Here is a 13,900-nt window from a genome sequence, read left to right as displayed (position 1 = left end):
ATCTCAATGTGAGTCATGAGTATACAGGTGGTTCTTAAGCTTGATTTTCCTCAGTAGGGGTATGATGTTTGCTGGTTCAAGATAAATATTCTTTATAATGTAAAGAAAAGGTTTTTAAAGAGATTTGATATTTAGGAGGAAAGGAGTTGGTATTTTTGTTATTTTGTTTTTTTAGTTAGGGATATTTATTGGAATTAACTGAATAGTTTTTTTTTAATCTGTTGAGATAATTATTTCCTGTAATCTACTGATATGATATATACCTCATATCTAACGATTCTTTTTTTTTTTTTTTTAAGACAGAGTCTCACTCTGTTGCCCAGGCTAGAGTGCCGTGGCATCAGCCTAGCTCACAGCAACCTCAAACTCCTGGGTTCAAGCAATCCTCCTGCCTCAGTCTCTTGAGTAGCTGGGACTACAGGCATGTGCCACCATGCCCGGCTAATTTTTTCTATATACTTTTAGTTGTCCAGCTAATTTCCTTCTATTTTTAGTAGAGACAGGGTCTCGCTCTTGCTCAGGCTAGTCTGGAATTCCTGAGCTCAAACGATCCACCTGCCTCGGCCTCCCAGAGTGCTAGGATTACAGGCGTGAGCCACTGCGTCCGGCCTGATTTGTTCTTTTTTAAATCCTGTTTTCCTGAGATTTGTTTTGTTATTGGTTTTCTAAGTTATGTATGAGATTTGTAAGTTTTCATTTTTTTGTTTTGTTTTTTCAATGATGAAAGAGTTTAAATATGTGAATTTGCCTCCAATTACAACTTTAGCTGCAAACCCATGTTTCAATTCTTAGTTCTCTTATCATGATAGAAATAGTCTATAATGGTATTTTTTTTCTTTGTATTTGGGAGATTATTTTAAAATTTGCCATATTTTTTGGCTAGTTTTAATTTTTGTGGTATTATAGTTTGTTTTGCAGTTGAACAATGCATTTTTGTAGTTTCTATTTTTTTTAATTTCTTGAGACTGTCATTGTAACCTATAGTGTAAGATTAATATTCTTTTTTCAGGTATTTCATGGACACTTGAAAATAACATGTGTTCTGAGGCTTCCAGGTAAAGATAATGGATTGAACATCACAGTGGGAACTGATTGGAAAATGCCAAATCCTAAATCAGCAAAGAAGGAAGCCAAAAAATTAATACAATCTAAACCTTAGGATCTTTAAAAGGCTAGGATATGGCTCTAGATATCTTTGGAACTGGGTGTTAGTGGTGTGAGGGGGGGATGGGGCAAGAGGAGTCTGAAAAGGGGGTTTGGTTGAAAGCTGTTGAAGAAAATTCTAACACACTTCATGACACTGGGTATCTGCCCTTTCCATGCCAGCAGATGACTGGCGAGATTAAAACATAGGGTCTTCTAGACTGGACGTGATCAGGAGTTGAGGAAATTGAAAACAGGAAGATTAGATGAATATATTTATATTGAATGCTGAGAAACTCCCGTTAGCCCCCACCACCATCCCTCTTCCTTTCCTTGGCTCCCAGAACTCTGGCCCTCTGGGCGGCAGGAGACTAGAAGTTTAGTTCAAGGCTATAATGATAGTAAGGCATTTGAGCCAGCTTTACAATTTTTTCCTTCCCATTTTGAACATTCGTGGTAGGTAGCTTTACTCTCTTTTTCCATCTCTAGACGAAGAGATAGTTGTTCATTTCTGGTACTTTTGTGAGAATTACTTGATGTGATTTAAAAATAGTTGTTATAATTTATAGTTTGTTTTTGATGCTTGTTTTCAGGTTTCCTTATCTTCCTCTCACTTTCTCTCTTTTTTTTAATAGCTCTTTGAAATTTTTTATTTCTGTTTTCTTTCTCCTTCTCTCTTTACTTTTTTCCTCCCTCTTTTATATTTATCCCTTCCTCTTTGGTTGTCTACCTACATGTCAGAAAGACATGAAAAATGAAATTAATGAGAAAATTAGTATGAATTAGCATAGAGTGTGTCTCAGTTTTTCAATGACAATACAATTTATTTTAATTACAGAGTATCTAATCAAAAAATGTTGCTTGATAGATGCCTGAATTAATAACACCATATAATTAACCAATAAGTTGTTTATATTTGAAAATGCTTTTTTTTTTTTTCTTCTATTTTTAGTAGAGGTGGGGTCTCGCTCTTGCTCAGGCTGGTCTCGAACTCCTGAGCTCAAACGATCCGCCCACCTCGGCCTCCCAGAGTGCTAGGATTACAGGCGTGAGCCACCTCGCCCGGCCTGAAAATGTTTTTAACATAAGTGTTTTCTAAAGATGTTTAAACATTTTCCTCAATCTTTTATATGTTATTCATTAACTATATCATAAAACTTTAAACATATTAATCTTTGACACAGTTTCAGAATTGTTACTAATTACAAATTAATGGCATTAGTAAGTTTATTATGAAGCATTGATTCCTCCTATGAATGAGTAGAGTCCTACGTCAGTAACAGTAAGTAAAGCATTGTAAAGAGACTACATACTTTAAAAATATGGATGTCACTTGTTTTAGTTTAAAAACTATTACTATATCCATTATTTTAATTTTTAATGTAATTAGAACATAAAATCTTAGATAATTTGGGAAGAGCAAGAATTAGAAAAAAATTCACTAAATATAACTGAAATTATGAAGAACATCTTTTAAAATTACATTATATAAATGCATGTGTATAATAGCCTAGCTTTCACATTAAGTTATCATAGCATTAAAGAACAACAACTGTAGCCCTTTTACAATCATGTAAATATCCAAATTTAAAGGACTTATAAACACTAACTATATTGGCACATCAAACCTAAGCTTGTTGTCTAAAAAGAAAAAAAGAATAGGACAATTCAGATTTATGTTTATATTAATACCAAATCTTGCCAAGACCTGCGTTAACAAGTGTTTCTTGTCTCGGTTTCAAATATATTTGAAGCTTTGACGTACTTAATATAAAGGCAGTATCTTTGATGTGCTTTATTTTTTATCCTTCTTTTTAAAGTTGTAGACATGGTCCATTCATAGGTAAGTATCACTATGTTTGCTTGTATAATAGCAACTTGTTTTGTGGCAAGAATACTATCAGCCTGGCAGCTGATAAAAGCTGAAGTATATTGTAACAAAAATAAACAAGTTCAGGGCAAGGGAATATAAACATAGTAAAATCCTATGTTGAAATCAGAGAACCTTTGCTTTCAGTTAACATGTTAGAACAGGAAAAGCGAAATGTGTTGGAGTTCAGTTAAACAACAAGATGAGGAAATAGAATACTTATTTTGAAGCAGCTAGGTCCATAAGTTAAAATGGTGGCTAGCAAGAAATATTGCTTTAATCAGTTAGATACAAACAATGGCTGGATAAAAGGCATCAGCCCATTGGCTCATGGCTCATTGCCACTTGCCCTCGTTTTTGTTCCCCTCATTCCTTCCAGTTAATGATTAACTTTTTCTTTTGTAGCATTATTTTTGGTGTACTGCAGCTTACTGTGTCATAAACGGGAATTTTAAAGGGAGGAAAACAAACTGTAGAATGTAAAACAGGAAGTAGATTGGCAGTAGATCTTAAATCTACAAGGGTATGGAGCTAAGAAAGAGGAGAAGCCAGGTGCAGTGGTTCAGGCGTGTAATCTCAGCACTTTGGGAGGCCAAAGAGGTGGGATCACTTGAAGCCAGGAGTTCAAGACCAGCCTCGGTAACATAACGAGACCCTGTCTCTAAAAAAAGATTAAAAAAAAATTAGCCTGGTGTGGTGGTACATGCCTGTAGTTCCAGCAACTCAGGAGGCTGAGACAGGACAATCACTTGAGCCCACAAGTTCAAGGCTGCGGTGAGTTACGATTGTGCCACTGCACTCCAGTCTGGGTGACAAAGTGAGACCCCGACTCTATTAAAAAACACAAAGAAAGAAAGGAGAAGCTAATATTTACTCAGAATCCATTCTGTGCCAGCCCTGTCCTTAATGCTTTATTGTGAGAGATGTATATTTAATTGGGAAGAATCTTCCTGGTAGTATTTTAGGTTACATTCTTTGGATGGATTTTTACCAATGTTCTTACCAGTGGGAATATTAGAATCAAAAAATAGTTTATTATCATTTTCGGTTTTCTTAACCTATAGTACCTTGAAATCAGCAGTAATTTCCTAGAACTTTTGGGAATTGAAAGTGTGACTCTCCCCTTTTGTCAGATATATAAATAACAGCATAAGAAAACCATACCATTTGAGAGAAACAGCTAACTTTTCTCATTAATCCATTGCATTCATTCAGCAATGTAGTAATCATTGATAATAGAATAACACACGATGAAAAATACAAATGTAGCATGATGTGTAAAAGGGGAGTAAACTGATTTGCTTTCCTTTGTCTGCCGATTACTTTGGTGACAATCCATTTGTTAATAAGTAGTTGTCAGCATACTGTACACACAGCTGTCTTTTGTTAGTTTTATTTTAAAAACCTATGATAAATATGATAGCTTTTGCTGAATTCTGTCTTTATCCAAATACTGGGAGAAGTTGTTGAATGGATTTGAAAGGTAATTCCTTGTGAGTTTCATTAGTATTATGTCTAAACAAATAGTAACATTCATTAATACAGTGTTTATAGTAAACAAGACATCTATAAGACCCTATTATGAATTATTAAATATAAACACAAAATTAAGCATTTTCTAAGCAACTTTATCATAAACAATGATAAAGCTACTTCTGCCTAAGGGTACCCTTCTTCCCCATTAGAGATTTTGGTAAAAATATTAATTCGTTAAAGTGATATTGTAAAGCATAACTTATACCACAGCTTATCTTTACATGAATTTTCATGTATTTATAGATAAATAATGTCTTCTAAGACAGAGATTAGCAAACAATGGTTCTATGGCCTGTTTTTGTATGGCCTATGAGCTTAGAACCCTTTTAAAGGGTTTATTAAAAAAAAGGAAGAAGGAAAAGAATATGCAACAGAGATCATACGTGGTCCTCAAAGCCTAAAATATTTACTATCTGGCCTTTTTCAGAAAATGTTTTGCAAGCTTAAAATATAAATATACAACTCATAATTCTGGAGGGTTCTGGTTCTAGGTGAGATGGCATAATCCCATGATACCTTGTCGCTCCCACTGAATACAACTGTTATAAAACCTGGATAGTATGTATGGAGCAGCTGTTTGAGGAGTAAAGTAGTAAAGAGTAAATAGCAGATTGGGAAGGAAGACCAGAAGTTGAAGTACCACCAACTAGTGGCGAGTTTGCCATTTATCCCCGTCAGCTGTCACCTGGCCTTGTCTCAACACAGCCTGAAACCAGGCAGTGGACATGAGTGTAAGCAGAGAGTGCTTCAGAAGACCTCCAGTTATAGGCTTGAGAAGTGGAAATTGTGTCTCCTCGTCATGACAATAGGTGTCGTGAAAGATGCAGGTATCTAAAACTTTAAGGGAAGCGACCCTTCCTTTCTGACTAGGGGAGCTGTGGCTACAGAAAGGTAGGGTGCACCACCTCTGCTTTTTTTTTTTCTCTCTCTCTTTGTTCTCCTGCTAGTTGGCCCCCAATGGAGGAACAGTTTGCAGAGAGTTAGTGTCAGAACTGGGTAAATAAAGCCCCGGCTCTCTGAGCAGAGTGCTGAAAAGGAGAGCCCTAGGGAAACCGTAAGTACTGGGGAGAGATCAAGGAGAAGGCAGAACTTGGGAAAGTGACCTCATAAAATTGTTCATGAACTTCTGGAGGTGAAATTAATGGAGATGACAGAAGATCATAGAAATTATCCTATCGGAAAAACAGAGAGACAAAAGACCAAAAAAAAGAAGAGGGCTTTAGGGTCTTGTGGGACAATAACAAAAGTTCTAACTCTCATGTCGCTGGAGTTCCAGAAGGAAAGGAGGAAGTATGGTAAGAAAATTACTTAAACAATAATGAAAAGATTGCAGAGAAACTGGAACTCTCATACATTGCTAGTAGGAATGCAAGATAGTACACCATTCTGGAAAAGTTTGGTAGTATATTATAAAGCTGACCATAAATTTACCATATGGCCCAGCAGTTCTACTCTGGGGCTTTATTCCACAGAATGAAAAATTTAAAGTGAAATGAAAACTTACATTTACTCAAATATCTGAACACAAATGTTTATAGTAACTCTATTGATAATCACCAAAAGCTGGTGATTTTTTCCTACATGTGAAAAAAATTTCTGGTACATCCATACAATGGAATGCTACTCAACAATAAAAAGGTATGAACTATCGATAGACACAGCAACTTAGATGAATCTTAAATGATTACATACTATAAGCTAAGTGAAAGAAGCCAATCTCAAAAGGTTACATACCGACACCAAAAGCACAGACAGCAAAAGAAAACGTAGATAAATTGGACTTTATGAAAATGTAAAATCAATAGAGTGCAAAAGCAATTGAATGATGGGAGAAAATATCTGGAAATCATATATATAAGAGACTTGTGTCTAAAATATATGAAGAACTCTTACAACTCAATAAAAAGATAACTCAATTTTAAAATGAACAAAGCATCTAAATACACATCTATCCAAAGAAGATATACAAATGGCCAATAAACACATAACATTATCCATCAGGAAAATATAAATTAAAATCACAATAGGATACTGCTTCACACTCTTTAGGATGGCTATTATGAAAAACAAATAACAAGGCCAGGTGCAGTGACTCACGCCTTAATCCTAGCACTTAGGTAGGCTGAAACAGGAGGATCGCTTGAGGTCAGGAGTTCGAGACCAACTGAGCAAGAGCAAGATCCTGTCTCTACTAAAAAATAGAAAGAAATTAGCTGGGCAACTAAAAATATACAGAAAAAATTAGCCGGGCATGGTGGAACATGCCTGTAGTCCCGCTACTCGGGAGGCTGAGGCAGGAGGATCGCTTAAGCCCTGGAGTTTGAGGTTGCTGTGAGCTAGACTGACACCACGGCACTCTAGCCAGGGCAAAAGAGCAAGACTCTGTCTCCAAAAATAAAAATAAAATTTTTATATTTTTTAAAACTTAATAAAGTAATTGAAGGCATCCTAATAATGAAAGTTCCATGAGAAGTAATTGTTTTGCACTTAAAGCATATGTTGTCATTTTAGCTTGCTGTAGGAATGGCAAATGTATGGTTGCAGAAAGTATAGCTATAAAAATCTGAGAAGTTTAGTACATATTTTAACAATATAGAGCATAACTATTAAAAAATAGATATGTTGGAAATCTTGCTTTTTCTTGTATCTATTTTCTAAATTTAAGATAAGTATAGGTCTTTAATGAAGGGTAAAGGAACTTATTAGAGCTGTGATGGTCACTTCAGTTGATAATAGAAGGACAATTTGAGGTAAAGTGGAGAATTAAGAAGGGAATGAAAGAGGTGGGGGACACATGCTGATGCCCATAGCCTTTTCTTTTTTAAAAAACATAAAATACGTAAAGTTCCTTCTCTGCCAATGAACCACTTGCTTCAATGCAAATTAAAAGTCTATAAGGTCTATGGACTTAATAAGTCGAACTAAGCATTGCTGTGATTTTTTTTTTTTCTCTCAGAACTCTCACTTATGGATTAGCATAATGAGAGAATTCCTCCAATAATGTCCAGACTTTCTCATTTAGGGTTTGAGACTGCATCATGCCCAAGTGGGTGTTTGATGATGATAGAAAAACATTTTTTCTTTTTAGGAGGAATTCTCTTTATGCTTATGTGGAGCACATTTCTCACAATGGTCTCAGAGTCATTGGAAAATAGAAATCGTTTGCATTTGAACTCTTTTACTGTATGATTTTTGGCAGTTACACTATTATAAGTTTTATATGAATTTTTAAAAATTGATTACAATTGATTTAAAAAATTGGCACAATGCAAAATCCTCTAAACATTTGAATGTAATAGAACTGATTTTAACTGGCATATTTGGGATATTCAAATCATTCATATTTATTGAATGAGTGATGAACACAAGGACTTTTCAAGGGTGTGTGTGGGGTTTGGGAGTTTTATGAATAAGACTCATTCACTATATATTTACTTACTGTAGTTTTTGCTGAATAGCAAGATTATTATTGCACAGGATGTTTGAAAAATTAGAATGTTAGCACAGCATCCTGAAAATATCTGTGTCAGATGTGTACTATCTGAATGCATGTAGCAAGTAATTTTATTTTGGACTCATGAAAGCATTAATTTCTAAATGTTTTCTCAATTTCCCTTAAAAGTAAATCAACAAATAACTTCAAGAGAAAATATCACTAATTCCTTGGGGTGGACCGTGGGAAGTGATGTACTCTGTTCCAGGATATGGTCTGGGGAAAGCACTTGGAAATCAAGGGCTCTCAAGTACAAAAACTTAAAACATTTTGCTATAATATGCTCTGTAAGATAATTATATCTTGGCATGTAAAGACATGATAATGTAGCATTCTGAAAGAAGAGTCATGAGGATTTTTTCCTTTCACAGTTAGGTCTCTTATCAGATAATTTGCATTAGTTGAATGTTTGAAAAATAGTCTAGAAAAAATACTGATACAGTTATCTAAATTGTACAGCATTCTCATTTTCTCATCATTCATGTTATATATATCCTTTTCTTTCAGTTGGATATGTCAAGTGACCAGATAACTGCCAATCTGCAAGCAGTTATTAATGATGTTTGTAGGCACAGGCCACCGAGTTTAGGTAAGTGGTTTGCTGAGGGTAGACTTACCTATAGCCCTGTGGTACTTTAAAAAATGTGAAATATTAAGAAAACAATCAAGTTGACATACAAGTACAATAGCAACAGTATTTCCAGGGATGAAATAAATAAAATTTAATTCCTCAAAGGATTCCTAATTACCTTATTTATAAGTGTAGTTGTTTAGAGAGAAGACCCCTTGAGCATTGATAAGGAATACATCCTGAAACCTTTGTAAATTCCCACATTTTTTCTATTAACTGTAATAAAGTTTGAAAGAAAACCACAACTGATTGCTTTAAACATACAATGTTGTTAAATAGAAACTAAAATCATTTATGAAATGACCTTGGGAAGCCAGACATTCACTTTGTCATCGACACTAGCAATTATCTTTCTTACTCTTATTTTAGAAAAGAAAGAAGGTCATTTTTTTTTAATTTCAGGATATTATGGGGGTACAAACATTTTGGTTACATGTTATGACTTTGCCACATCCCAACCATGATTTGAGATGTGCCCTTCCCCTCCTACAACGCTCACTGCATCCATTAGTTGTAAGTTTACCCACCATCTCCCTACCCCCAAAGGATATTACTACTGTGTGAGCACCTTATTGTTGATCAGTGCCAGTTTGATGGCGAGTACGTGTGGTGCCTATTCTTCCATTCTTGTGATACCTCACTTCAAAGGATGGGCTCAAGCTCTATTCAGGAAAATATAAGAGGTGCTGGATCACCATCGTTTTTTATAATTGAGTAGTATTCCATTGTATACATATACCATATTTTATTAATCCACTCATGGATTGAGGATGGGCACTTAGGTTGTTTCTTTTTTTTTTTTTTTTTTTTTTTTTTTTTTTTTTTTGAGACAGAGTCTCACTCTGTTGCCCAGGCTAGAGTGAGTGCCGTGGCGTCAGCCTAGCTCACAGCAACCTCAAACTCCTGAGCTCAAGCGATCCTCCTGTCTCAGCTTCCCGAGTAGCTGGGACTACAGGCATGCGCCACCATGCCCGGCTAATTTTTTCTATATATATTTTTAGCTGTCCATATAATTTCTTTCTATTTTTAGTAGAGGTGGGGTCTCGCTCTTGCTCAGGCTGGTCTCGAACTCCTGAGCTCAAACGATCCGCCCACCTCGGCCTCCCAGAGTGCTAGGATTACAGGCGTGAGCCACCGCGCCCGGCCGGCACTTAGGTTGTTTCTACATCCTTGCTATAGTGAATTGTGCTGCCATAAACATTCGAGTGCAAATGTCTTTATTATAGAGTGACTTTTGTTCCTTTGGGTAGATGCCTAATAGTGCAATTGCTGGATCAAATGGTAGTTCTACTTGTAGCTCTTTGAGGTATCTCCAAATTCTTTTCCACAAAGGTTGCAGTAATTTGCAGTCCCACCAGCAGTGTAAGAGTGTTCCCATCTCTCCACATCCACGCCAGCATTTGTTGCTTTGGGATTTTTTGATAAAGGCCAATCTTGCTGGAGTTAGGTGATATCTCATTGTAGTTTTGATTTGCATTTCCCTAATGATTAGAGATGTTGAGCATTTTTTTTTTTTTTTATATGTTTGCTGGCCATTATTCTGTCTTCTTTTGAAAAGTTTCTGTTCATGTCCTTCGCCCATTTATTGAGGGGGTCATTTGATTTTTTTCTTGATTTTTTTTTTGAGTTCTAGATAGATTCTTATTATCAGCCCTTTATCAGATGGGTAGAGGGCAAATATTTTCTCCCATTCTGTAGGCTGTCTATTCGCTCTAATGATAGTTTCCTTGGCTGTACAAAAGCTTTTTGTGGCCGGGCGCGGTGGCTCACGCCTGTAATCCTAGCACTCTGGGAGGCCGAGGCGGGTGGATCGCTCGAGGTCAGGAGTTCGAGACCAGCCTGAGCAAGAGCGAGACCCCGTCTCTACTAAAAAATAGAAAGAAATTATATGGACAACTAAAATATATATATACAAAAAAATTAGCCGGGCATGGTGGCTCATGCCTGTAGTCCCAGCTACTCGGGAGGCTGAGGCAGTAGGATCGCTTAAGCCCAGGAGTTTGAGGTTGCTGTGAGCTAGGCTGACGCCACGGCACTCACTCTAGCCCGGGCAACAGAGTGAGACTCTGTCTCAAAAAAAAAAAAAAAAAAAAAAAAAGCTTTTTGTTCATGAATTGGTAGAATCAACATTGTTAAAATGTCCATACTACCTAAAGTGATCTACAGAATCAATGCAATCCCTATCAAAGTACCATCATCATTCTTTACAGATTTAGAAAAAATAATTCTACGCTTTGTATGGAACCAGAGAAGACCTCGTATAGCCAAAGCAATCTTAAGTAAAAAGAACAAACTGGGAGGTATCAGTCTACCAGACTTCAAGCTGTACTACAGGCTATATAGTAACTAAAACAGCATGGTACTGGCACAAGAATAGAGACCTTTGGAACAGGACTGAGAATCCAGAGATGAAACCATCCACATATTCTCATCTAATCTTTGACAAAGCAGACAAAAATACACACTGGGGAAAGAATACCTTTCAATAAATGGTGATGGGAAAACTGGATAGCTACATGCAGAAGATTGAAACTGGATCCCCACCTCTAACCTCTTACAAAAATCAATTCTAGATGGATGAGAGATTTAAACGTAAGGCATGAAACCTTAAGAATCCTAGAAGAAAATGTGGGGAAGACTCTTGCAGACATTGGCCTAGGCAAAGAATTTGTGAAGAAGACCCCCAAAGCAATCACAGCAACTACAAAACTAAATAAATGGGACCTGAAAGAAGATCATTTTTATTATGTCATGAGAGTCACTTATAAATGGAATGATGCATGGTAAATCGCTAAACTTGACCGAGATGTGGAAGCAGTAGTAGGCTGGAACACGGGCCAGTCTAGTGCCTCTTCTCATTGCATTATGTGCCATTCAGATTTCTTCCTTAGACAAATTTCACTTGTGAATGGTTGAAGCCAAGCAAGGGTCGATTATATTCAATTGATTTATAGGCTTACTATGATAGGAATTTGTCAGGTTTAGTTTTATAACCAAGTTTATAATTAAAACACAATCTTAAGCTATTTTTCACCTTCTTTGGGAGTTAAACACACTGATGAATAAATACCTTATCTGTTAACTCTATTGTCCTAAATATGGCCATAATACTTAGTGATTTTATGCATATGAATTCTTGTATTCCATGGAGAACTTTGATTTCGGTATGGGATCCTCTGAGACTGTAGCAAGGGTAGAATGATGGATAGTAAATCCTCTAAGCAATGTTGTGATTCTCTTTTTTCCATTTTAAATGAAGCCCCTTAATATTATTCTCATGAAAAGATTTTTAATTTTTGCCAACTGGTAACACAAAGGGAGCATCTGTACTGTTTTAAACAAATATTTAGAATATTTCCATCAAATGTAAGTATCACCACCTGCTCCTTTCATTGTTGACTTTGCAATAAAATAAACTTTGGGTGATCATTTTCTGGAAGAGAGAAGTGATTATTGAGTATGTGTAGTTTTAAGGATAAATCTCTAATATTCTAGAGTATAGCTAGTTTGTCTTCTACTCTAGAAATGAAACTATCTTCCCTTTCTTATAATTCAAAATATTAGTTGAGTAATATAGTACTTTTCAAGTGAAAATATGAGTCCTATATAGTTTTCTGTTATACATATTGAGAGCAGGTCCTCAAATAATATCATTTCATTATAACATTGATGAGAAAAAAATTGATTCCTGGCCTGGACCACTGTCTGTGTGGAGTTTGTATGTTCTCCTCGTGTCTGTGTAGGTTTTTTTCTGGGTACTTCAGTTTCCTCCCACATCCCAGAAATGGGCAGACTGGCATGTCTACATTGTCCCAGTATGAGTGACTGTGGGTGTGAGTGGCACCCTGTGTGGTGTCCTGTCCAGGGTTAGTTTCCACCTTACACCCTGCCCAAGAGAGGCTCTGGCCACCCAGATGCTGAATTGAAATAAGTGGATTAAAAATAATGAATGAATGAATACAAATTATTGTAAAACAAAAATTTGTAAAGTATATGATAATCATACAAATGCAGGACAGTAAATAGTCCCGTACAAAAGCTACTCAGTGGATCCACCATATTTGTTAGTTTTTGAACTTCCTGGTGGTAAAAACTTACAATTTTCACTTTGCATTTAATGCCTTGATTTAACCCATCACCACTATGACTCCTGTCACTCACCCAAAGTTGGGTAAATAATTATTTTACTTGTTTTTATTAATCTTTCTTAAATGTATGTGTAGGTCACATTTATTTCAACGTTTAATATTAGAAGTGTTTGGGATCTTTATTTAGAAGTTTGGTGATATTTTTGTGACCAGAAATGTGCTGTAGAAAATTAACTCTTTTTTCTATCAATTAGCCTATGGTAAAGTTGGTTTCATTATAAGTCATTTTGCTTGAAGTCACAGTTTTCAAGAACCTATCGATGTTAACTGAGGACCTACTATATTTGCTCATTAGGTATCTATGGAATAAAATCAAAATTGAGTCTTGTCTTTGTTTTCAGGTCCCTTTGTGGTACGTGCTTTCCTTCGTAGTTCAACAAGTGAAGGTTTGTTACTAAAGATTGATCCATTGTTGCCTAAAGAAGTAAAAACTGAAGAAAGTAGCAAAGAAGCTGCCTAAATGTGTTGAATTGTGAAATTATTTTTTTAATGGATTAAGAAGCAACAGAGAACATGATAAAACTTCATAATTTCTGCATTTGGTGTCTTGTCTTGTTATTTCTTGACCATCTTACTTGAAAGTGAATTTCAACACTGAAAAATCTTACACAATGTCATGAATAAGAAAATAAAATTTTCCCTGTGTCTGAACCTGCCTTTTACATCCTGTCGCATTTTCTTCCTTAGAAACCAGAGTCCACATACTGGTAATTATAGCAGCAACTTCCAGCTTAATAACCTTCCCTTGGGAGCCATAACCATCTGACCGAATAGTTACATCCTCAGTTTCCATAAGGCAGAGAATCAGAGTCATGAGCTACATCATAAATATGACTGTTTTCTTTAAAAAAAAAAAAAAAAAATGTGGAAAATGTGCCTTCTAAAGAATTCTGCATATCACCATTTGTGATAGCATGAATGTAGAAAATTACTAAGCCATTAAAACGTGTGGGTAAACTCTTTTTCCCTTGGGAATCACTGTGTAATGTACTTTTTATGATAATAGTACCTTTTATTTTTACGATGTTTTGCAATATACAAGGCATTGTGTGTGTAGTGTTTTCATATACTTGACCTCA

General features: G+C 35.8%; 1 protein-coding gene across 1 annotated transcript in view; it reads left to right on the top strand.

Moving 5' to 3' along the window:
- The window catches only part of MRPL1 (mitochondrial ribosomal protein L1), a 56,717-nt gene extending 43,245 nt beyond the window's left edge, over positions 1-13,472 (top strand). The window contains exons 8-9 of the mRNA XM_069457543.1: positions 8,550-8,631; positions 13,163-13,472. Coding sequence (XP_069313644.1) covers positions 8,550-8,631; positions 13,163-13,281 — 201 coding nt within the window. The 3' untranslated portion in view covers positions 13,282-13,472. The remainder of the gene's footprint in view (positions 1-8,549; positions 8,632-13,162) is intronic.
- The last annotated feature ends 428 nt before the right edge of the window (positions 13,473-13,900 follow it).

This window comes from Eulemur rufifrons, chromosome 24, assembly GCF_041146395.1.
Source record: "Eulemur rufifrons isolate Redbay chromosome 24, OSU_ERuf_1, whole genome shotgun sequence".
Taxonomy (NCBI): Eukaryota; Metazoa; Chordata; class Mammalia; order Primates; family Lemuridae; genus Eulemur; species Eulemur rufifrons.
The sequence above is the reverse complement of the archived record's forward strand: the minus strand, read 5'-3'. Positions and strand labels throughout refer to the sequence as shown.